This window comes from Canis aureus, chromosome 1 (assembly GCF_053574225.1).
Source record: "Canis aureus isolate CA01 chromosome 1, VMU_Caureus_v.1.0, whole genome shotgun sequence".
Lineage (NCBI taxonomy): Eukaryota > Metazoa > Chordata > Mammalia > Carnivora > Canidae > Canis > Canis aureus.
Window position 1 is genome coordinate 112338504 of NC_135611.1, and position 24943 is coordinate 112363446.

The 24943-nt window shown below is 49.2% G+C and overlaps 1 protein-coding gene and 1 pseudogene across 6 annotated transcripts in view; both read left to right on the top strand.

Moving 5' to 3' along the window:
- Positions 1-764: 764 nt before the first annotated feature.
- Positions 765-19674, top strand: LOC144284815 (cell adhesion molecule CEACAM6-like; annotated as a pseudogene). The gene is made up of 10 exons (XR_013353237.1): positions 765-949; positions 1785-2144; positions 4146-4423; positions 4813-5068; positions 8248-8513; positions 9481-9601; positions 10557-10609; positions 10933-10964; positions 11389-11430; positions 11685-19674. The product of XR_013353237.1 is annotated as a cell adhesion molecule CEACAM6-like (transcript).
- Positions 19675-21652: 1978 nt separating this feature from the next.
- Positions 21653-24943, top strand: part of LOC144284770 (cell adhesion molecule CEACAM8-like) — a 79473-nt gene continuing 76182 nt past the window's right edge. For 2 of the 5 annotated variants that reach the window (XM_077849761.1, XM_077849803.1), the window contains exons 1-2: positions 21653-21816; positions 22630-22989. In XM_077849761.1, coding sequence (XP_077705887.1) covers positions 21753-21816; positions 22630-22989 — 424 coding nt within the window. In that variant the 5' untranslated portion in view covers positions 21653-21752. Of the gene's footprint in view, positions 21817-22048; positions 22251-22629; positions 22990-24943 lie in introns of all 5 variants that reach the window. The other 3 variants (XM_077849771.1, XM_077849781.1, XM_077849792.1) reach the window with 3 other exon arrangements.

Consider the following 24943-nt stretch of genomic DNA (forward strand, 5'->3'; position numbering starts at 1 on the left):
AGCTGGGCTTCTCTGTTACCAAGGGAAACGATCCCCTGGACCTGGGGACCCTGGGCTGTGTGTGTGGTGCCCACAGACTCAAGGCCAGGACACAGCAGAGGCCACTGAGAGAAGGGACAAGGGTCACCCTCTCAGGGAGCCGGGTCCCCCTCAGCCCGGCTCTTCAAAGCCCGCCCCTCGGGGCCAGGAGGATCCGCGTCCCCTGGGAGCTGGTTAGATGCAGGCTCCGGGGTCCACACCACACCTGCCGAGTCAGATGTGCTTTTCCACAGGATCTGCGGACCCTCCCTCCGTGGGCGCAGAGCAGAGGCGGCCCCGGCGCCACGTCCCGGGGTCTCAGCCTGGCTGCGCATCTGCTAAAGCAGCCTGTCCAGGGGTCACCTGGGCCTCCGCAGTCTTGATGACGTTCCCCAGGTGATCCCCAGGCCCGGTGGGGGTGACGTCCCGGGACAGGCTCTGGAGGCGGCCGCGGGCTCCCGCTCTGCAGGGGGAAGCCCCAGGGCCAGGAGGGAGGGCTGTCGGGGCGCGGACCCTGCACCTCGCCCCCAGCTGCGGGGCGCGCCCCGGACCCGACGCCCCGGGCTCGTGCTCGGGCCAAGCAGGCCGTGTGCGCGCGCTCGCGTCTGCCGGGAAATCCCCGCTGAAGACCGGAGGCCTCAGCAGCTGCGGGGACCCCCACGGGGACAGAGGAAGGGAACCCCGGGACCTGCCGTCGGGGGCGGGGCGGCGAGCCCCCGCCCGGCCCGCGTGACCCGGCCCCGCCCCCAGAGGCGGCCCCGCGCGGAGGGGGAAGGACGCGGCGCTGTGGGGCGGACCGCGGGGCCCGAGCGTCTGCGCGGCGGCAGCTGCTCTCACCCCGGCCGGACGGAGCGGGCAGCGGGCACCATGGAGCCCCCCTCGGCCTCTCCCCGAGCAGGGCGCGGCCCCTGGCAGGAGCTCCTGCTGGCCGGTGAGGGGGCCGATCCCCTGGGAGGGGCGGGAGGACGGGGGAGCGGCGGCCTGGGGCCTGGGGCCTGGGGCGGGGGGCCGGGGCTCCGCGGGGGACGGGGCGGCGGGCGGGGCGGGGGAGCCGGCTCAGCGACGGGGCGGCCTCGGGATCTGCAAGTGGGGAGTGAGGGGCTGGGTCCCAAGGGCCTCCTCACCGGGGACTCAGTTTTGCAACCTGACGGGAACCACACCCAGGGACCCTAAACCCTGGCCTTGCCACCACCCTGGGGTCCTGACCGATAAGCGCCAGACTCGGAGGGCCCTGGGGACGCTCAGCCCTGGTATTTGCAGCCGGGCCACCCCGGGGGACAGCACAGAGCAGACCAGTCCCTGCTCCCTGAGCTCACTTCTCTGGGAGGAAGACAGACCCGCAGAGACATCTAGAAAGTCATGTCAGGTAAGGATAAGCGGCAATGAAGGGAACAGAGCAGGGAAAGGTCAGGACATGAAGACAGAGGGTCCTCAGAGGAGTAGGTTAAGGCAGGCCTCTCCCAAGGACCACTTGAGTATGAGCAGGTATCTGAGGGCAGTGATGGTGTCATGTGAGGAAGAGCATTTGAAACAGAGGAAATAAGCTCTTGGGTGTATAAGTAAAGTGGTCATTCCAGTGACCATGACCAGCAGAATACACACACACACACACACACACACACACACACAGACACCCAGATTCGCATGCACTCTTACACACACACTCCGAGGCTGGGGGTTTAGGACCCACTCTGTCAACAGGGCTCCAGCTTTCCTTCCCAACACATAGGTCCAAACACTGATCCGTCCCCTCTCTTCCCTCCTAGTCTCACTCTTAACCTTCTGGAACCCGCCCACCACTGCCCAAGTCACTGTGGAGTCCGTGCCTCCCAATGCTGCTGAAGGGAAGGACGTTCTTCTGCGAGTCCTCAATCTGCCTGGGGATCTTCTAGGATATGCCTGGTTCAGAGGGAAAAGTGTAGAGACCAATAATCGTATTGTGTCATATGTGGTAAACACACAAGTGATTACCCCTGGGCATGCACACAGCGGCAGAGAGACAGCATACCCCAATGGATCCTTGCTGTTTCAGAACATCACCCTGAAGGACACGGGGTACTACACCCTACAAATCATTACAAATGATGTTCAAGTTGAACAAGTACCTGGACAGCTCCGAGTATTCCGTGAGTAATTCCTCTCTCACCTCTGGTGTCTACTTCACACACACAGGATTCACAGGCCTGCACTGGGCCTCCATCCCTCTCTGCATTATGTCCCTTTAGTGGTTTGAACATTTAGTGGGGGACCCACACACAGTGGAGACAAACTTCCTGAGATGGGAATTCCTTTCCTGGAATCCAGACTCTGATCATCACAAAGAACTTCCTAGACTCATTCCTGCCAGGCCTGAGGAGTCCCTGGAATCCTCCCCAGACCTCAGCCCAGAAAGCCCCTGCCCAAACCACTGTCTGGGGGCTCCTGATTCTTGTGACCCTGGGGAGTCTGTGCCAGGTTGGGATAAGTGCTCCTGGGCCAAGCTGACTGGAAGCAAGGATTTCCCGGCAGCCTGAGCTGGTCACCAGTCAGTGCTCAGGCTCAAGAGCCACATTGGGCGAGGGGCAGAGCCTGGTCCTTTACCTGAGGCTCAGCATGGACAGCATCGACATAACAGGTCCCCAGTCCATTAGCCAGCTGCTGTGGGGGGCTTGGGGGACTCCAGAGGAAGGTCAGCACCACCAGGGAGGAACAGAGCAGAGACGCTCCTGGCAGCTCCTCCTCCACCCAGAATCAGGCCCAGGGAGCCCTCTCCTGTGGGGTGAGCAGGAACAGAGGCCATTTGATTGACCAGCTGCTATGGACGATATTTGGGTCAGGTATTTAAGGATGTTTAATGGTTAATTCACAGGCCTGGCATGTAGACATCATCTACCATTATTCCTACTGCATTCCAGGAAACCAAGGCACAGGGACATACAGTCACTGAATCAGGGTCACAGACTGATGAGCAGCACATTTGTTATCCAAGTTCTGCCTGCAGATCCAGCCCCATCCTCTCCTCCCTCAGTGGGACGAATGCTGGTCTGGACAGTGAGAGCAAAAGGAGGCTCACTCTGGGTTTACTCTACACCAGAATGACCTGCCTCAGCAATCAGAGGGAGAATGCTCCTGCCTCCCCTCAGGGGGTTCATCCTCACCTCCCTGGGCTGGACTTGAAATCAGATTGTTTCCTGATGTGTTGCTGTGGCTCCCACTGGGGTGTAAGGGATGGGACTTGCCTTCCCCTCCCAACTTTGCACCTGAAACCAGCACAGGGTTCACGGGTAACAAACTCAGTTGCTTTTGTTTAGGAGGATGAAGTGGATGGTGCAGGTATCTCTGCTGCTGGAGGGCGGGGAACCTGCATGGACAGACCTCCTAGGATCCTGCACCCAGGACGCCTCTCTAAAGAGATGATGGATCATTCATAGATCACCACCCCTGCTTCCTACTCATCCTCTGACTCTTTGCTTGGTGTTTGGACTCGGCTCTGCCATGTAAGGGGTCACACTGCATCATGTCACTCGTTATCAAACAGCTGGGCAGAGCTGTACCCCCATGGGGCTTGAGTGCCTAACTGACCTCTGTGCTTATTCCTGGTTTCTCCGGGAGTCAGTTCTCCCCAGAACCCTATCTCCAGGGTGGGCCTTCAGGTCTATGATGAACCAAGGGAAGTCCAGTGCTGTCTGTGACTCTGTCCCAGATCTTTCCTGACCAAATGCTGCTGTCTAATCCACACAAGAGAGCCTGTGCTTTCAGAACATAGAGCAGGGGCTTTACTATTTCTGAGCGCTCACATCTTCATCGGTTGGTCTTGACATACACAGTTTGCATATTCTTTTAAGGACTCAGGTTGGCTGAGAGGTGAGAGATGCCAACTCTGACTCACAATACCTGTGGAAAGGGGCACCTGGTGGCTCAGTTGGTTAACACCTGTCTTTGGATCAGCCAATGATGCCAAGATGCTGGGGTAGACCCTAAGTGGGTCTCCTTGCTCAATGGGAAGTCTTTTTCTCCCTCTACCTCTCTAGTCCTCCCCCTGCTCTCTCTTTCTCAAATAAATAAGTAAAAATATTTTTAAAAAAAAGATGCCGATAGAGGAATCACAGGTACCACACAGGGCAATGTTCTCTCTCCTGTCTGCACAGCAGAGTTACAAAAACCCCATATCACAAGCAACAATTCAAACCCTGTGGAGAATGTGGATTCTGTAGTATTAACATTTGAACCTCAGACTCAGAGCACAAGCTGCCTGTGGTCAGTAGCAGTAAGAGCCACCTGGATAGTCCCAGGCTGGAGCTGTCCCTGGACAACAGGACTCTCACTGTACATGGTGTCACGAGGAATGACACAGGACCCTATGAGTGTGAAACTCGGAACCCAGTGAGTGCCGATCGTAGTGACCCATTCACCCTGAATGTTCTCTGTGAGTAACTTCTGTTCCTACCTGGCCCGGCTGCCAGCCCAAGTCCACACAGCTAGAGGCCAGGCCACATTCACCCTTCTAGAGTCCACATCCATGACCTTCAGCTGGACACCCAGCCTGGCCATGGCTTCCTGTCCCCAGCAAACTTGGGCAGGCCCAGCCTAACCAAGACTAGGAGGGGGTTGGCTGCTCCTCCCTGGGAGGGTCAACAGCCTGGGAGGGGAAACAGCTTCATGTCTCAGACTGAGGCTTAGTAAACACAGGGGGCTTCTGGTTGGGACGTTTGAAAACAAGGTTGCATCCAGCTCAGAGCTGTGGCCCTTATGCAGACTGGGAACTTCCCCTTCCCTCTTACTACAACACATGTGGCTTTATTCTGTTTGCTCCAGATGGCCCGGACACACCCACCATTTCCCCCCTCAGACTCCTATTACCATCTAGGGGGAAACCTCAGTGTCTCCTGCCATGCAGCCTCTAACCCACCTGCACAGTATTCTTGGCTTATCAATGAGAGACCCCAGCCATCCACACAGGAGCTCTTTATACCCAACATCACTGTGAATGATGGTGGATCCTATACCTGCCTCGTCTATATCTCTGGCACCTGCCTCAATAAGACCACAGTCAAGACTATCACAGTCTCTGGTAAGTGCATCCCTGGAACATCTGCATTGAGTTACTGTGGTCAAGATCTGCCTGCCTTTCAGAAAAGAGCCTAGAAGTTCCTTCCCATCTTCTTATCATGAGCAAATCCCAATTCTGTCCTGGAGCTCTCCCATTACCTGTCTGCAATGCTTTCTTCCCTTATTTTCAGATTTCTCATAGCACCTTGGATCCAGCCTGGAATATGGGGAGAGCGGTGTCTCAGCTCCAGAAAGCCCCATGCATAAATGAGGGCTTTGCAAATGGGGAAGAAAGAAGGATCCTCAGGGTCAAGGTGCTTTTTGTTGTTGAATTGCAGAAGTGCTTTATATATTCCGGATATTAATCTCATACCAGATATGATTTGCAAGTATTTCCTTCCAATCCTTGCATTGCCCTCTCTTTTTTTAAAGTTAACTTTAGTTGACACACAATGTGACGTTAGTTTCAGGTGTACAACATAGTGATTGAACAACTCTATAGGTTCTGCTATACTCCACACAGAGTAACTCCCATCCATCACTATGCAGCCCCATTAAAATATTTTGACTGTATTTCCTATGTTGTACATTTCCTCCCTATATCCTGTATATTCCATAACTAGGCTACCACTCTGCTAATTGTATTTGGATGCACAGAAGTTTTCCATGTTGATCCAATCCAATTCATTTGTTTTTTTCTTTTGTTGTCTTTGCTTTGGGTATCATATCTAAGAAATCATTAGGAAATCCAGTCCCAATAACTTTTTACTTTATGTTATCTCCTAAGACGTTTATAGTTTTGACTCTTATGTTTAGATGTTTGATCATTTTAAGTGAATGTCTGCACATGGTATAAGGTCATGTCCAACTTCATTAATTGGCATGAATATCCAGTGTTCCCAACACCATTTGTTAACAGATTTTTTTTCTCCATTGAATAGTCGTGACAACCTTATTGAAAATCACTGGACCACATATGTCAGGGTGTGTTTCAAGGGTGTCTGTTCTATTCCATTGGTCTCTATGTCTCCCTTAATACCATACCAATATAGGGACGCCTGGGTGGCTCAGTGGTTGAACATCTGCCTTTGGCCCAGAGCATGATCCCAGAGTTCTGGGATTGAGTCCAGCATTGGGCTGCCCACAAGGGAGCCTGCTTCTCCCTCTGCCTATGTCTTTGCCTCTCTCTCTCTGTGTCTCTCATGAATAAATAAATAAAATCTTTAAAAATACCAATATAATGTTATTGGTACTGTAACTCTGCAGTCAGGAAGTAGGAGTCCTCCAACTTTGTTCTTTTTCAAAATAATTTTGGTATTTGAGGTCCCTGAGATTCCATGTGAATTTTTGGATTTCCTATTTCTGCAAAATATTTTCTTAACAATTTGATAGGGAGGCATCTGGCTGGCTCACATGGTAGAGTATGAGACTCTTTTATCTAGGGATTGTAGGTTTGACCCTCATGTTGGGTGGAGAGATTACTTAAAATGAAATCTTAGGGATCCCTGGGTGGCGCAGCGGTTTAGCGCCTGCCTTTGGCCCAGGGCGCGATCCTGGAGATCCGGGATCAAATCCCACATCGGGCTCCCGGTGCATGGAGCCTGCTTCTCCCTCTGCCTGTGTCTCTGCCTCTCTCTCTCTCTCTCACTGTGTGCCTATCATAAATAAATAAAAATTAAAAAAAAAGAAATCTTAAAAAAAAAGATTTTTATAGGAATGACATTGACTCTATGGATCTCTTTAGTTAACATTGCCATCTTAACAATATGAACTTATCATCCATGAACATGGGATATCTTTCCATTTATTGGTGTCCTCTGTAATATTTTTCAGCAATGATTTATAGAATTCCATAGACGGTCTATTGACTCATAAATTAAGTTAATTCCTGAGTATTTTTCTTCTTTCCTAAGTATTTTATTTTATTTATTTTTTAAATTTTTAAATATTTATTCATGAAACACACACACACAGAGAAAGAGAGAGGGGCAGAGACACAGGCAGAGGGAGAAGCAGGCTCCATGCAGGGAGTCCGATGTGGGACTTGATCACAGGACTCCAGGATCATGTCATGGGCCAAAGGCAGGCACTAAACCGCTGAGCCACCCAGTAATCCCCTATTTTTCACTGTTCTTACAAATAGAATGTTTTTCCTAATTTCTTTCTTGAGTACATCACTGTTAGTGTTAACCATAGTTATTTTTGTATGTTTATTTTGTATTTTGCAATTATTTATTAGTTCAACAGTTTTTGTGTGTCATCTCTAGGGTTTTTTTTATCTCTAGGGTTTTGTACATATAATTTCATGTCATCTGCAAACAGACATAATTTAACTTATTCTTTTCCGATTTGACTGCATTTTGGGTTTTTTCCTCCTAGTCCTAGGCCTGGACTCCGGTACTGTATTGAATACTGGTGGTGTCAATGGCATGTTTATCTTCTATCTGATCTTAGAAGAAATGCTTTCAGTGTTTCATCATGGAGTATGAGGCTAGCTAAGGGCATTTCATATAAGGCCTTAATTATGTTGCAGTAGTTTCCTTCTATTCCTAAGGGTGCAAGTATTCTGTATACAGAAACCACTTCTCTACAGAAGGTTTTCACCATGAGAATCAATCCGCAGATCTGGAAGTGAAAGTCTTCTTCAGAATGAGAAATCCTGTAGATTGAAAACCCTTTGATTCCCAAGGTTATGCTGAATGGGCAGGCTGCTCTCACTCCCTAGTAAATTATAACAGTGTGAATGCCTTCCCTATTTTACACAAACCTGCCTTGGACACAGAGAGGGAAGGGCTGTGAGTCTTCCTTCCCCCAAATACACGGGAAGGTATATAAGGAAAGAGGCCTGATCTTTTAAAGTCACAAAAGTTCAAAAATAAGTTTTCCATGGGAAAAAATTCTACCTGTCAATGTGGTTTTTGGCCATGTGGGGGAAGAGGTCCTGGTGCTGATATTACAGAGATGTCCAAGAAGAGCAGACACATGACTGAGGGCCACAACAGAATGTGAGGATCAGTGGGGGAGGTACAGCCCTCCCGCAGATCATCACCTGAACAAAGACATCCTTCTGCAGACAGCAGGGCCATATTCTGGGGCACCTTTACAGAGCTTGCTGGGGCCCTCAGAGTGGCTGTGATCTCAGAGAAAGGAGCATGGCTTCAGGCCCATTATCATTTCATCACCTCCTGTATTTCTCCACAGAGCCAGTGGCCCAGCCCTCTCTTCAGTTCAGCAACACCACAGTCACAGAAGATAAGGACTCTGTGGTCCTGACTTGCTTCACAAATAATGCTGAGGTCTCTATCCAGTGGTTCTTGAATGGCCAGAATCTAAAGTTCATGGAGAGAAGGAAGCTCTCATCCTGAACGTATGCCCTGTCAGCAAGGAGAATGTTGGGAATTGCCAGTGTGAGGTCTCCAAGGTGGTCAGTTCCAGCAAAAGTGACCCCATCTAGCTGTATGTGATCTGTGAGCAACACTTGTCCACTCCCGCTTCCACACTGTGTATTTTGCTGGTAGGGGGTGTAAAATGGATGCAGCCTCAGAGAAGATGGGAGCCTCCTCCAGAGCCTCTAGGGAAATGTCCTTAAGATCCCCAGAATTAAACTACTCTTGTTAGCATCTTGGTTCTTATAAATATCAGCTGTGGACCTCAGGAAAAATGCTCAATCTCCTGAACCTCTGTTTTCTCTTCTATAAAATGAGAAATAACAGCTGGATTGGGGCTTCTGTAAGGTTTTTTTTTTTTTTGTAAGGTTTGTTAATATGAGTTTATGAGATGAAATCCTGAGAAAGCATCATATACAGATTTAGGAGTCAATGAAATTTAGCAGGTATTTTTCCTTTATTAAGTTTTTTTTTACTAGCTGTAATATCATGTGGACTTGAGATTAAGTGTTATGTTATCAATTCCAGCTTTGTGACCTTCATTGATTTAGCTAAACCCTTTATACAATGCATATGCTCATTTTGCACTGTGGGGATGATACCCAGGCCCTCACAGGAGGCTCAGATGAGATAATATTTATCTCAAGTCTTTCATAGAGCTGACCTCAAAATCAGTCAGCTAATGGTATTCTCTTTAATCAGTGTTGAGTGGACAGGTAAGGGCCACTCTCTAAGACCATCAATGATGATGAAAAGGAAGACCCAGGGGAAGAGGCATAATGTGAGAGGAAATTGAATTGGATGCCAATACTGGCTCTGGAGGTGGTGGGAGAACTTGAAGATTAGAGCATGTCCAGTGTTTCACTGTGAGGAACAGAAATGATGCAGTGGCCAAGGGAGTTGGGTCACTGTGGTAACAACACACACGGCACTCAGACCTTGGTGGCCTTGCCTTCCTCCCTAAGCAGGCCCTTCCCCCGAGGCCCCTCCTGGTTTCCCCAGATTTGACCTGAGACTTGTCCCCCTCATTTTTTTCTTCTTATTTCAGATAAAAGAAGCACCACAGGTCTCCCTGTGGGGTCTATCATTGGCATTGCACTCGGGGTCCTGATTGGAGTAGCACTCATGGCTACCCTGGCGTATTTCCTGCTCTGCACAAGGACTGGAAGGTATGATGGCATTTTCCACAAGCTGATCTTGTCCCACACCTGACACTTGGGCAGGAAGGAGATGCCCCCTGACCTAGGATTCTCACTGACTCTTCCAGGCTACCTAAATGCCCCAGGATTTTCCCTCTCATTCTGTCTTCCTCCTTCCTGATCAGCTGCTAACCTGGGTGCTTCCTTCATAGCCTCCTCAGTTATAAATTAGGGACAGTTGGTGAACAGCCCCTCATAGTTGTCCTGATTCACTTGGCAACAGTACAGAAGTACATCCAGGACTACATACTCTGTAAACAGCACCTCCCATGGTTTAGTCCACATACCCTATGAGGGGGATTTGCAGCCTCAGGATCAGAGGGAGGTCTTGGCAAAGGTCACACAGCAGAGAGTGGAAGAGCTTAAGAAGCCAGATGGAGTCATCCTCACAAATGGCAGATGTGAGAACCATTGTCTCTGTAGTGTGAGACCAGAGAACCTAAGCTCATCCAGGGAGAGGTTCCTGGATGCCCTTTATGCCTCTTCCAGGCCAATGGAAATGGCATACAGGCCATTGTCCCATTACAGCATCTCCTTGCCTGATGGGGTTATGGTATGACCATGCATGAACAGGGATCCAGCATCCCCAGGCCTCCCCACATGTCCGCAATTGCAGCTGCAGCCTTGACCTTTCCACTCAGTCAAACCATAAAGTTTGATTCCTTTCCTAAGTCCTCTATCCCATTTCAAGACACTTTCTTTTAGATACCATCAGCCTGTGGGGCTTCCTCTCTGGGCCTAGGACAGACATGTTCTAAAGGCCTTTCCTTATCCCTTCTCCTGGGCCCTTGCTCTCCTAAAAAGCAGTGGTGGAGGGAGGAGTTTTCTAACTCTTACCTGAATGAAGATCCTCTTTGCCCCCTGCTCTGGCACCAATGATGTGACCTCAATCTACACCCACATCAGTAAGGATGATCTCTCCTAGGGCCAGTGCCTGGCATGATCTCAGACAGCTCTGGCACCCAGCATCTACCCCTTGTGAGTATCTCTTCATTATGGGTGGGACTGGGAGCCCTGAATTCTTCCACAGTGTCCACTCTTGCCAGTCACCCCCACCCCCGGAGCCTCTCACCCTTTCTCTGGGCTTCAGCACTGGAGACCTCCACTGGGTATATTCTCTGGAAATATAGATCATAGATCAGCACCTGGCACTCACTGGACCCTAAAATGGCCCATGGGTCTCTCTCTGGGAGTGCACATTCTTCCTTGGTTCTCTGAGAGCTAAAGACATGTCCCTGACTGGGGTGGTGGGCCCAAGCTTCCTCACAACGCTGGGTGCTAACTCCTTTCTCTGCTCATAGGCCATGCCCCAGTCAGCAGCTCCACATCCCCGGTAAGCCTGCCTCCTCCCCCACTCTTTCCATTGGGTTTAGGCTTTGCAGGCACAAGGCAGGGTCACCAACCAATTCAGCAGCACAAAACAGGCCCTGCTAGCCCCAGACTAGCCAGGACAAGACAAGCCTCATTCGGGCTGGGAATGGACACAATCAGGGGCAGGACCACACCCCACGATATCCTGAGTATTCCCTGCTTCCTTTAGCTGGACAAAAGTGAACCCTGTAGTCCATCCAGGGACAGAGTGGGCATTGGGAGCAGCATCCAGGGGTCCTGGATGGGGCAGAGAGTGCAGTGGGGAATGGTGTGGGACGGGATTTGGAGAAGGCTTAGAGAAGGCTGCTCAAGAGGCAGAACTGGTCACTCTTGTAGAGAAATGACCCTCCCTTTCTATATACCAACACCCATTATTTCCTGTTTAGGCCTCCTTGCCCAGCCCCACAAAAGAGGTTCCTATATACCAGGTAAGTGTGGGCAATGAATGTTCTGGTCCCTGAAACTCAAAGGGGCAGAAGATCTGCCACCAGCTTGCCCCTGGCTGTGTTCTCAGGTTTAGGAAACAGCAGAACAAAGAGGAACAGGGGGTAGTAGGAGGGAGAAAAGGTCTGGGACAGAAACCTGCTACACAGCCGAATCCCAGAGAGCAGCCCTGGTAGGCCTAGAGCCTAAATGTTCTCAGAAGTTTACAGGGGATCAGAGGCCTCTTCCTGTTTTACAGGAATTACAACACCCTGACACAAGCATTTACTGCCAGATTAACCACAAAGCAGAAGTAGCTTCTTAGTCTCACCTTGGAACCCTCCTTCCCCGGGCTCTCCTGTAACCCCAGGCCATTGGTGGGGTCAGGAGCCAAGGCCTGAGCACAGAATCAATGCTAAACGTTGAGGATATTCAGGGTCATGGATCAAGGGTAAGTTCATCACCCTTCTTCACTACAAACTGCTGGTGAGCAGCCTGGACTTGGTCATCTGATTGTGGAGTCACTTCCTGCCATGATGTCCACAGGACTCTAACTGCCCTGAGCGATGGAGACAGAGGCCAGTCCACACTCCCTGCAGCCCTCTCCACCTCCTCATCAGTAATGCTCCATGTTAAGAATGGAAGAAAGGGGATACAGCTAGATCAAGGCTCCCAAGCCCTAGGAAGGCCTGAGAGTCCTCTGAACCACGGACAGCGTCTCAGCCCTGCTCCTCCCAGGACTTGAGCAGGGAGGAGCAATGAGGGACTGCTGGAGAGGCTGCCCATTTCTGTTCTGCAGAAGAGAGTGCAGTGAGGCAGAAGTAGCATTCTCATGGGACAACCCGATTCTGCTTTCATCTGTCAATCCTCAAACCTTTGCATATGTGTGGATGTTACTTGCTGGCACATCCATTCCAGCTCCCTGCAGTGCTGATTGCAGCACCCAGAGGGTGTCCTCACGGAGACTGTCTGCTCCAGCTTCTTGAGGAACCTCCTGGCCCCTGAGATTCAGGCCTCTCCCTTGTCTATAGTAAGGCAAGAATGTTTCATGATGAACTTCTGACTCTTGGTGCCTTATCTTGGAAACACACCCATTACCCATCACCCAGCCCCCCTGAGCACAGTATCCTGTTTCCTGAGCCCCAGCTGAGCCTTCCAGGCAGCAGGGCTGAGCAGAACCCTGGGATCTTCCCCCAGCTCCTGGCTGAGCCCTGTGCCTGGTGTCAGAGTCCTTTGCCCTCTGCCTGCCCTTCCCAGCAGAGCAAACATTCCACCCAAGGGCAGGTGGAGCCTGAAGATCTCCCAGGGTAGAAGCCAACATCTGAGGGTTCCTGCATCTGCCTGTGACCCTGCAGAGGGAGAGAAAAGACTAGGCCCCTCACAGCCTCCCCCATCTCCTCCTTCGCATCCACATCCCACCCACAGAACCAACTCTGGTGCTACAGACCCAGCCCTGCCCTTCTATGGGGCTCAGGTCCATTTTGTCCACTCACAGTGCCTGACATAAGGGTCACCTGGGTGCTCTTCTCTTTATGATTTCTTTCTTTCTGCTTTTAGTTGGGTTCTCTTTGCTCTTATTTCCTAGTTCTTGTGGTAGGAACTTAGATTATTGATTTGAGTCATTTCTTTTCATGAAATGTAAGCATTTCAGGGCAAATTCCCCTCTCAGCACAGCATAAGTTGCATTCCACAAATGGTGGAGGTTCTTTTTTTTTGTATTTAATTTAATTCTGTGTATTTTAAAATGTCTTTTGAATCTTGCTTTGACCCATATTTTATTTACAAATATGTAGTTTACTTTCCATAGTTTTTGGAAATTTTTCTGTCGTCTATTATTGATTTCTAGTTTGATTACTATTTTCAGAGAACATTCTCTGAATTCAATTATTTTAATATTGGTTACGTAAGGGCACCTGCGTGGCTCAGTTAAGGGGCTTCATTTGTCTTGGGTCATGATTTCAGGCTCCTGTATTCGAACACCCTCTTTAGATCGAGCCCCCCACCCCCAGGATCCAGCTCCACATTGGTCCCCTGGTCAGTGGACGCCTGCTTCTCTCTCTCCCTCTGCTTCTCCCCCTGCGTGCTCTCTCTCCTCTCTCTCACACATAGATAAATGAAATCTTAAAAAATAAATTTTGTTAGCGGCGCCTGGCTGCCTTGGTTGGTGGAGCATGTGACTCTTGATATCTGAATTGTAAGTTCGAGCCCCCAGTGGGGGTATAGTATACTTCAAAACAAAGTAAATTTGGTTAGTTTTAGATAGGACACAAAACATAAGCAACAGAAGAGGATGGATTGGTCATCTTTTCCTTTATCCATCTTTTAATAGCAGATCAGCTGGCAACAAATTTTCATAATCTTCCTTCATTAGAAAATTTCCTTCTTTCTCTTATTCCTGAGGATCATTTTGCCAGACACAGGATTTGTCCTCCACTTGAAAACCAGACCACTTCATTGTGGCCTCCAAGCCATCAGATACAAAATCTGTCGCTTGAATTAGTGTTCCTTAATATGCAATGAGTTGTTTCACTGGCTCTTTTTAAGATATTTTTTCTCTATTCTTTAGTTTTCAGAAATTTGCCATGTGTCTTAGTGATGCTTATCATGTTGGGGTTCACTCAGCTTGTTGGACCATTATTTCTTCAGACACTTTTTCAATCCATACTTTTTTCCTTCTCCTGGTATCCAGTGGTGCCAATGTAAGATCCTTTCCTTTTTTAAGATTTCTTTATTAGAGAGAGAGAGAGAGAGAAAGATTGCTCCTGAGAAAGGGGAGGGGCAAAGGTAGAGGGAGGGAGAGAATCCTCAACCAGACTCCTCACTGAGCAGGGAGCCCAGTGCAAGGCTTGACCTAAAGACCCTGACATCATGACATGAGCCCACATCAAGAGACCACAGGTCAAGGAGTATCAGCAGGCTCTAGAAACTGGAAAAGGCAAGAAAATAGATCCACCTCTAGAATCTTCAGAAAGGAATGTGGCCCTGCCAATATCTTTATTTTAGCCCAATAAAACCCATATTGGACTTCTGACCTCCCAAAATGTAAGATAAGAAATGTCTGTTGCTTTTGAGCTGTTGTGTTGGTGGTTATTTGTTACAGCAGTAATAGGAAGCTAGTGTAGACATCATAGTAGATTATATTATTGTATTAATATCAGATTGTTGGAGCTTAAGTATCTTACTGTGGATATATAGGAGAAAATCCTGTTTCTGATGAGATTTGGGCTGAGGTAGTTAGGATGAAGTTTTAGAATACCTATAACATTCATGTAATTCATCAAAAAATCATATACATGTAAACTGAAGAAGGTTTGTATGGATGCCCATGCATATTTACATCTATGCAAATGTGGCATTGGTAAATAAGCATGAAAGGTATATGGAGTTTCCTCTAATAGTCTTGCAACCTTTTTTAAGTTTGCTTTTTGCAATTGGGGGTGGGGCCTTATGTTTTAGAAGCACACGCAAAATGTTTCCAAACAATCTCTATGATTTCTAATATTTAATCCAGTGGGTAGAGGAGTAGAACGGAGATAGATAAAGCATGATTCCCCTCCAATATTTCATTTATTTATTCATGAGAGACACACAGAGAGAGGCAGAGACATAGGCAGGAAGGGAGAAGCAGGCTCCCTACAGGGAACCTGATGTGGGACTCAATCCAAGAATCCCGGGATCATGACCTAAGCCAAAGGCAGATGCTCAACCACTGAGCCAACCAGGTACCTCGATACAGCAAAATTCATCAGGAGTTGATACTTTGGAGCTGGGGATGGGTACATGGTGGTTCACCATACCATTCTCTGTATTATAATGAACTAGAGTCCATTTGTATATGTTTGTATACAAATTCTCTTTGCATATCTTTGAGATTTTTTTATATGAAAAGATTTTAAGGAAAGAGAAATTTCCAGTTCAGAAGTTTTATCAGTGAGTTCCACAGAACTTTCAAGACATACAGTCTCAAAATCAGACAAATTCATCAACAGAACAGAGAGGGAATATCCCCCAACTCATTCTGAGGTTACTATAACCTTTAAACTGAAATAGGACCGACAACAAAGGTACAAAAAGAGGAAAGTATCAGGCCAGTCATCCTTATGAACAGAGAGGCAAAAATGCTAAAGAAAGTATTCTCAAACCAAGTCCAGTAGTACATAGAATAAGACAGTAGACCAGGACTAAGTGCAATTTATCCCGGGAAAGCAAAGGTGACTGATCATGAAAAGTGTATAATTGGGGGGCACCTGGGTGGTTTAGTTGGTTAAGCAGCCGGCTATTGATTTAGGCTCAGGTTATGAAGTCAGGGCACTGGGATTGATCCCCATGTCTGGCTCTGTTCTCGGCCAGGAGTCCACTTAAGGATTTCTCTCCCTATCCTTCTGCCCCTCCCGCTTCTCTCAAATAAATAATTAAATATTAAAAAGTTATTTATAGATGGAAGAGGCAGGAACTTATAGAGTGCTAGCTATATTTTGTTTCCTAAAATAGCTGCTAGATTCATGGGCGTGTTCAATTTTTGAAAATTCAGTAAGCAAAACACTTCACTCTGTAACAGTCCTCTATTCCTCCAAATTTTTTATGGCATAGACTCTTGGAAAAGACCAGCCCAGACATTTTGTCTTATAGAATGTCCACATTCTGACTTTGTTTCCTTATGGTGTCATTTTACTTGCTTCTCTATAACCTGTACTTCCTATAAATTGGAAAATGAATCTCAAAGCTTAAGTAGATTCAAGATATCTTGGACAATGCTTGCTAGGTTTTATATTGTATCATATAAAGAGGCATAGTTGGGAGGCCTGGGTGGCTCAGCGGTTGAGCATCTGCCTTCGGCTCAGGGTGTGATCCCACAGTCCCGGGATCAGGTCCCACATTGGGCTCCCTGCATGAAGCCTGCTTCTCCCTCTGCCTATGTCTCTGCCTGCCTCTGTGTGTGTGTCTCATGAATAAATAAATAAATGGAATCTTTGAAAAAAAATAAAGAGGCATAGTTGTCTAACTTATGCCAGTGACATAAAAATTGATCAGTTGGCATTTTTAAAAAGTTTTTATTAAATTCCAGTTATTTGTAGACCTGGGTGGCTCAGTCAGTTGAGCATCCAACTGTTGGTTTCAGTTGGGTCATGTTCGGGGTGTCGTGGAATCACAGAGCTCACTGTTCAGTGTGGAGTCTGCTGGAGATCCTCTCCCTCTGCCCATTCTCTCTCTCTCACTCACTCTCTATCAAATGAAAATAAATATTTAGAATTTAATTAAATTCCATTTAGTTAACATACAGTGTAATATTAGTGCAGGTGTACAATACAGTGATTCAAAACTTCCATACAACACCTGGTGCTCCTCACAAAAAAAGTGCCCTCCTTAATCCTCATCTCTTATTTCATTCATCCCCCAACCCACCTCCCTTCTGACAACCATCAGTTTGTTCTCTATAGTAAAGAGCCTGTTTCTTGATTTGTCTCTCTCTCTTTCCCCTATTCTAATTTGTTTTGTTTCTTAAATTCCTCAGGAATGAAATCATATGGTATTTCTCTTTCTCTGAGCACCTTATCTCACATAGCATAATACACTCGAGCTCCATCCACATTGTTGCATTTGACAAGATTTCATTCCTTTTTGTGACTGAGTCATATTCCATTGTGTCTATATACCACATCATCTCTATCCATTCATCAACTGCTGGGCGTTTGTGCTGTTTCCACAGTTTGGCTACTGTAAATAATGCTGCTATAAACATCAGAGTGTATGTATCCCTTTGTATTAGTATTTTTGTATCCCTTGGGTAATAACTAGTAGTGCAATTGCTGGATCACAGGGTAGTTCCGTTTTTAATATTTTGAGGAACCCTTATACTGTTTTCCAGAGTGACTGCCTACTTTACATTCCCACCAATAGTGCAAGAGTGTAATCTTTTCTGATCAGTGGACATTTTTTTGTGCAAAGACACAGATATGCAGAAATGACAAGTATGAAAAATATATGGCATGTTGCTCCTCAACATAATAAAAGCTGTATATGACAATCTCACAGCAAACATCATACACAATGATGAAAGGTAGAAAGCTTCCCTACTAGAATAAGAAACAAGACAAGGGTGCTCATTCTCACCACGTGTGCTTGCATAGTACTGAGAGTCCTAGTTGGAGCAATTAGCAAGAAAAAAGAAAGAAAAGGCATTCTTGCCAGGAAAGAATTGTCCTTGTTTGTAGATGATATGATCTCATTTATAAAAAATGCTAAAAGTTCCATCAATGACTGACAGAACTAATAAACAAATATGGAAGCTGCAGGATGCAAAATCAATATATAGATATCAGTGTATTTCTATAAAGAATCATTTATGTATGTATTTATAGATTTAATTTATTTTTAAAATTTATTTGACATAGAGAGAACAAGCAGCGGGAGTGGTAGAGGGAGAGGGAGAAGCACTCTCCCTGCCCAACAGGGAGCCTGACTTGGGGCTCAATTGCGAGATTCTGGAATCATGACCCAAGATGAAGTCAGATGCTCAACCCACTGAGTGACCTAAGTTCCCCTGGAAATCAGTGCATTTCTATACATTACAAGGAACATACAGCAAACTACCTGGAAATTGAATTAATCATCCCATTTACAACACCATCAGAAACAATGACATACTTTGTTCTGGAGGGGCCATGAGGGGTGGAGCCAGGCACCTGGAGGCAGGCACCTGTCCTGTTTGTAGTGGCAGAGGCAGGTGAGCACTGCTCTGTGGGGACCAGAGATGCTGCCTGGGAGGCAACCCCCAAGTCCCCACAGATTTTGGGTCAAGGAATAAGCAGAGTACACTCAACTAGAAGAGAAGCAAAGACAAAGACACCATGGCTTCAGCGTCTACTCATGGAAAGCAAGACAAAGGCCCCATTTGCCACCACAAGAAAGCAGAGCCTGTTGTTTAGATCATTGCCCAAAGATACACTTGCTGGTATCTTGGCATTTGACTTTGGAAAGGCTGCAAACCTAGGAGAATGCCAGAGTAAGTTCCATTTCTTGGAAGATTAGCTCTTTTTTGGCCCATGTAATAACATGACCAGCCTGCTTATGTGTGAAGAATGGAAAATCCAGCATGCATTAAATGATAAGGGTCATTCACAGCCTTCACCTTCCTAAGCTCTGTATCTATGGCTTTTGAAGTTTCTTATGCCTCTGAGTTGGTACACCTTTCAAACTGCAGTGTATTGAAAATAATATATGGGGATCCCTGGGTAGCTCAGCAGTTTAGCGCCTGCCTTTGGCCCAGGGCGCGATCCTGGAGTCCAGGGATCGAGTCCCACGTCGGGCTCCCGGCATGGAGCCTGCTTCTCCCTCCTCCTGTGTCTCTGCCTCTCTCTCTCTCTCTCTGTCTATAATAAATAAATAAATAAATAAATAAATAAATAAATAAATAAATCTTTAAAAAATAAATTTTAAAATTTCTTTTTTAAAGAAATTTTGTTGCCACTAACTTGTTTACAGATAAGTAAAAGAATTCAAGGTCTTCTGAGGAAAAAAACGGAGAAAAAAAGAATCAAATAATTTGGACTAAATGTAACCAAGAAGGGGAAAGATAAATACACTGAAAACTGTGAGACATTTATGAAAAATATTGAAACACACACAAATGAATGAAAAGATATCCCCTGTCCATGGATTGGAAGAATTGTGTTAAAATATCGTTACTAGTCAACATGACCTATAGATGCAATGCAATCCCCATCAACATGCCAACAGTATTTTTCAGAGAAAGAGAAAGAAAGCAATTTTCAAATTTGCATGGAACCACAAAATACGCCAAATAGCAAAGTCCACTTGATCAAGAAGAACGAAGCTGGAGGCATCACTCTTCCTAATTTGAAACTACATTCCAAAATAGCAGTCATCAAAACAGTAAGGCATGATGACAGCACTCCAACGAGTGCATCTGCCGTCATTTGTCTCTCAAGTGTGGGTTTTTGAGATGTGAGGAGCCAAACCCAAGTTCAGAACCAGTTCTCTAGCAGGTACCTGTATTGACAGAGGGAAACAATAGTGGAACAAACAAAGAGCCCTGAACCAAATCCATGCATATAAGGTCAACGGATCTTCGACAAGGGTGTCAAGAATACACAGTGGGAAAGGATAGTCTCTTCAACAAATGATGTTGGGGAAAGTGGATAGCCACATGCAAAAGAATGAAATGGCACACTTACTTTACACATACACAAATCAACTCAAAATGGATCAATAACTTAAAGATAAGACCCCAGCAATAAAACTCCTAAGAAAAAAAACATAGGGGAAAATGTTGATGACATTGATCTTGGCAATGACTTTATGAACATGACACAAAAAGCACAGGCAACAGAAATGATAGTCAACTAGCAGAACTATATCATACTAAGAAGTTTCTGTACAGCAAAAGAAACCATGAACAAAATGGAAAGCCAACCTACCAAGTGAGAAAATATTTTCAGACTATGTAGAGTTAAGGGATTAATATCTAACATATATAAGGAACTCAACAACAGCATACTAAAAAAGAAAACAGGGATCCCTGGGTGGCGCAGCGGTTTGGCGCCTGCCTTTGGCCAGGGGCGCGATCCTGGAGACCCAGGATCGGATCCCACGTCAGGCTCCCAGTGCATGGAGCCTGCTTCTCCCTCTGCCTGTGTCTCTGCCTCTCTCTCTCTCTCTCTCTCTCTGTGTGACTATCAAAAATTAAAAAAGAAAAAAGAAAAAAGAAAACAAATGACTTGATTTTAAATAGGCTAGCCCTTTCAACAGGTCTGAGTTCATTCAAATCCTTTTGGAGCCTGCCTCAGCATCAGCTCCAGGAGGTGACATAGGGACATGCAGACAACACACAGGAGCGCAAACCCAGAAGCAGCTTATGGATGAGGTGGAGGGGGAGCCTAATTTCCATCCCTTTCTCCAACAGAACCTCTGGTCCCTCCCACGTGCCAGTACTGTCCTGCCTGCTGCCAGGAGGGCCCTAGGAGCACCCCAATCTGCCAGGGGTCCCTATGTAACTTCCTATTGCCTGCCTGGCACCACCCACAGGGGAGGCAGAGTAACCATAGGAAAGTCTATGAGGCAGAGGACACAGGCTGCCCAGGATGACTGGGAGCAAATGACATTCTCTGGGCCACAGATCAGCCAACAGACACTGAGAGGGAGGGTCTACTCAAATCCTTCCCTGAGCCAGGGAGTCCTAGGCACCCAATATGCCACCACCATCTTCTCTTCCCATGACACAGAAAAAAACACTTCCCATCTGGGAACTGAGCTCTTGAGAGGCCAGGCAGCAGGTACACAAAGGATTGCCCACTAGGTCCCTCACTAGTCATCAACCAGTCTGCCCCTTTCTCACCCCCAGAGCCCTCTCTGTGACCTTGCTGCAAGGAGGAAATCCAAACTCCCCAGTGCAGGTGAGATCACTGGGGAGACCCAGGCCCAGCAGGACTTCCCTGTAACAAAGGGAAACGATCCCCTGGATCTGGGGACCCTGGGCTGTGTGTGTGGTGCCCACAGACTCAAGGCCAGGACACAGCACAGGCCACTGAGGGAAGGGACAAGGGTCACCCTCTCAGGGAGCCGGGTCCCCCTCAGCCCGGCTCTTCAAAGCCTGCCCCCCGGGGCCAGGAGGATCCGCGTCCCCTGGGAGCTGGTTAGATGCAGGCTCCGGGGTCCACACCACACCTGCCGAGTCAGATGTGCTTTTCCACAGGATCTGCGGACCCTCCCTCCGTGGGCGCAGAGCAGAGGCGGCCCCGGCGCCACGTCCCGGGGTCTCCGCCTGGCTGCGCATCTGCTAAAGCAGCCTGTCCAGGGGTCACCTGGGCCTCCGCAGTCTTGATGACGTTCCCCAGGTGATCCCCAGGCCCGGTGGGGGTGACGTCCCGGGACAGGCTCTGGAGGCGGCCGCGGGCTCCCGCTCTGCAGGGGGAAGCCCCAGGGCCAGGAGGGAGGGCTGTGGGGGCGCGGACCCTGCACCTCGCCCCCAGCTGCGGGGCGCGCCCCGGACCCGACGCCCCGGGCTCGTGCTCGGGCCAAGCAGGCCGTGTGCGCGCGCTCGCGTCTGCCGGGAAATCCCCGCTGAAGACGGGAGGCCTCAGCAGCTGCGGGGACCCCCACGGGGACAGAGGAAGGGAACCCCGGGACCTGCCGTCGGGGGGGGGGGCCGGCGAGCCCCCGCTCGGCCCGCGTGACCCGGCCCCGCCCCCAGAGGCGGCCCCGCGCGGAGGGGGAAGGACGCGGCGCTGTGGGGCGGACCGCGGGGCCCGAGCGTCTGCGCGGCGGCAGCTGCTCTCACCCCGGCCGGACGGAGCGGGCAGCGGGCACCATGGAGCCCCCCTCGGCCTCTCCCCGAGCAGGGCGCGGCCCCTGGCAGGAGCTCCTGCTGGCCGGTGAGGGGGCCGATCCCCTGGGAGGGGCGGGAGGACGGGGGAGCGGCGGCCTGGGGCCTGGGGCCTGGGGGGGCGGACGGGGCTCCGCGGGGGACGGGGCGGCGGGCGGGGCGGGGGAGCCGGCTCAGCGACGGGGCGGCCTCGGGATCTGCAAGTGGGGAGTGAGGGGCTGGGTCCCAAGGGCCTCCTCACCGGGGACTCAGTTTTGCAACCTGACGGGAACCACACCCAGGGACCCTAAACCCTGGCCTTGCCACCACCCTGGGGTCCTGACCGATAAGCGCCAGACTCGGAGGGCCCTGGGGACGCTCAGCCCTGGTATTTGCAGCCGGGCCACCCCGGGGGACAGCACAGAGCAGACCAGTCCCTGCTCCCTGAGCTCACTTCTCTGGGAGGAAGACAGACCCACAGAGACATCTAGAATGTCATGTCAGGTAAGGACAAGCCCCCTGAAGGGAACAGAGCAGGGAAAGGTCAGGACATTAAGACAGAAGATCTTCAGAGGAGGTGGTCAGGACAGGCTTCTCCCAAGAGCCCCTGAGTGTGAGCAGGTATCTGAGGGCAATCAAGAGAGAGCCACAGACATCTGAGGGAGAGTGTTCAAAAGGAGGAAATGAGTTCAGAGGCCCAGTTTTAGCACAGCCATGTAGCTGACCTTGACCAGCAAGAGACACACACAGACACCCAGATACTGTGCATGCTCGCACTAACCCTAAGCCTGGGGGATTAGGACCTGCTCTACCTCCAGGGTCCCAGATTTCCATTCCAACATATAGGTCCAAACACTGATCCGTCCCCTCTCTTCCCTCCTAGTCTCACTCTTAATCTCCTGGAATCCGCCCACCACTGCCCAAGTCACTGTGGAGTCCGTGCCTCCCAATGCTGCTGAAGGGAAGGATGCTCTTCTGCGGGTCCTCAATCTGCCTGGGGATACAGCAGGCCTTGCCTGGTTCAGAGGGGAAACTATATTGCCGACCCATAAAATCCTATTATATGTAATAGACACCAAAGTCACTACCCCGGGGCCTGCATACAGCCGCAGAGAGACAATATACCCCAATGGATCCCTGCTGTTCCAGAACATCACCCTGAACGACACTGGATCCTACATCCTACAAATCATAAACAGAAAATTTGAAACTGCACTAGTACCTGGACAGCTCCGAGTATTCCGTGAGTAATTCCTCTCTCACCTCTGGTGTCGGGTGGGGGGAATTCTACTTCACACACACAGGATTCACAGGCCTGCACTGGGCCTCCATCCCTCTCTGCTTTATGTCCCTGTAGTGGTTCAAGCATTTAGTGCAGGACACAGTGGAGACACATTTCCAAAGATCAGAATTTGACTCCTGGATTCCAACCCAGCAGACATTCCCTGCAAAGAGAACAAGCCTGACAGGTGTAACTCAGCAAAGGGAGACAGATTCAGTCCAGCCCCTGGAGCTCCTCCCTGTCTGTGATCATAACTCTGAGAAAGACCCAGTGGGGCTCAGTTAACGCCAGGCCTGATGGGTCCCCTGGGATCCTCAAGAGAGCTCAGGCCAGAAAGCTCCTGTCTACACCCATTTTAGGACTTCTGACTCCTGTGACCAAGCTAGGGGAGTCTGTGCTAGGTTTGGGTTTTGACTTCCTGGCAGGGCTGACTGGGAGCAATGATCTCCTGGTGCCTGAGTCCTGAGGTTCCTGAGCGGGTCACCCGCCAGGGCTCAGCATATGGGGAGGGGCAGAGCCTGGTCCCTCACCTGAGAAGTGGGGCAGAAAGCAGTGATAGGCAAGGTTCCTGAGACACTGAGCGCCCTGGAGGACAGGAGACCCTAGAGGAAGGTCAGCACTCCTGGTAGTAACTCCTGCACTTAGGATACAGCCCAGGGAGCTGTGTCTCATGGAAGCAAATAACAGATGTTTATTTGGGCAGCTCCTCTATAGCCAGCCTTAGGTCAGGTAATTGTGAAAGATTTCAGGTTAATGACACAGAACACAGCTAATCAAAAGCCATTACTTGATTTTGATTGAGGGGAAATGGAGGCAGAGGGCGATGCAGACACTGAATCAGAGTCACACAGACCAGAGCAGCAGGCAGATCACAATCCCACAGGGTCTGTCTGCAGCCACGGCCACATCTCCTCCTCCACTCAGGGGGCCTTATTAGGCATCTTTGGACCCTGAGAGCAGCTGGTGGATCAGACCTTTCTTCTTAGGGATCCACAGCTCAAGGCAGATTTTCTGGTCTGGGAAGGGAGAGCAAATGGAGAATTCATGGTTTTACTCAGGAACTAAATCACCTTCATCAACGATCAGAGTCAGTGCGGGGAATGCCCAGGCCTCCCCAGTGGCCGATCCACAGCTCCTGCACTGGACCTGGACACACTGTTTCCCGATGTGTTGGTGTGATCCCAGGGGCGTGTAAGAGAAAGGACTCCGCCCTCTCCTCCTGACCATGTACCCTGAACCCGCACAAGACCCAACATCTCAATTGCTCTTTCATGAAGGAGGAAAGGAATGAATGAATGATTCAGTCTCTTCATATCTGGTCCCTGGATGCAGAGTCCTAGGAGATCCTGGCCATACCTGCTCCCTGTCCATTCAGGGACTGAGAGCCATGTTCTGTCCCTTTGACCACCAGCCCCTTAGGCCACTCCCCGAGACGAGTCTCCTGACGCCTGTGGTGTTGCTTGGCCATGGGAGGATTTGCAGGGCTGCCTTGGCCCTGCCCCTTGGTCAGCTGTGGGTTCTTCCTGGAGTCTTTGAAGTCACTTGTAACCCCCCCTGCTCACAGCCTGGGACATTTCTGGCTTCCTGCTCCTTCCATCTCCTTCATCTTCCTCCTCCTCCTCCTCTTCGGCTGGGACTAGTCCTGCTCTGTGCAGCTCCCTCTACCCTTAAGCCTTTCCTGGATTCTTCTGATAAACCCTGTGGCCAGGCCCACCCTCCCAGGCTATTGCCTGGAGGACACAGAAATCAGAGCAGCAGCGTCTGCCAGGTTCCGTGAGGAGCCAGCTTGACCAGGTCACCAGGAGAATGATCTTTCACTGTGCCATCATCCAGGGCTTTTTCCCTCTGTTACTGTAACAAGTGGAACACACCTGACAGGGACATATGATCCCTTGATCTACTCTCTACGTGACTC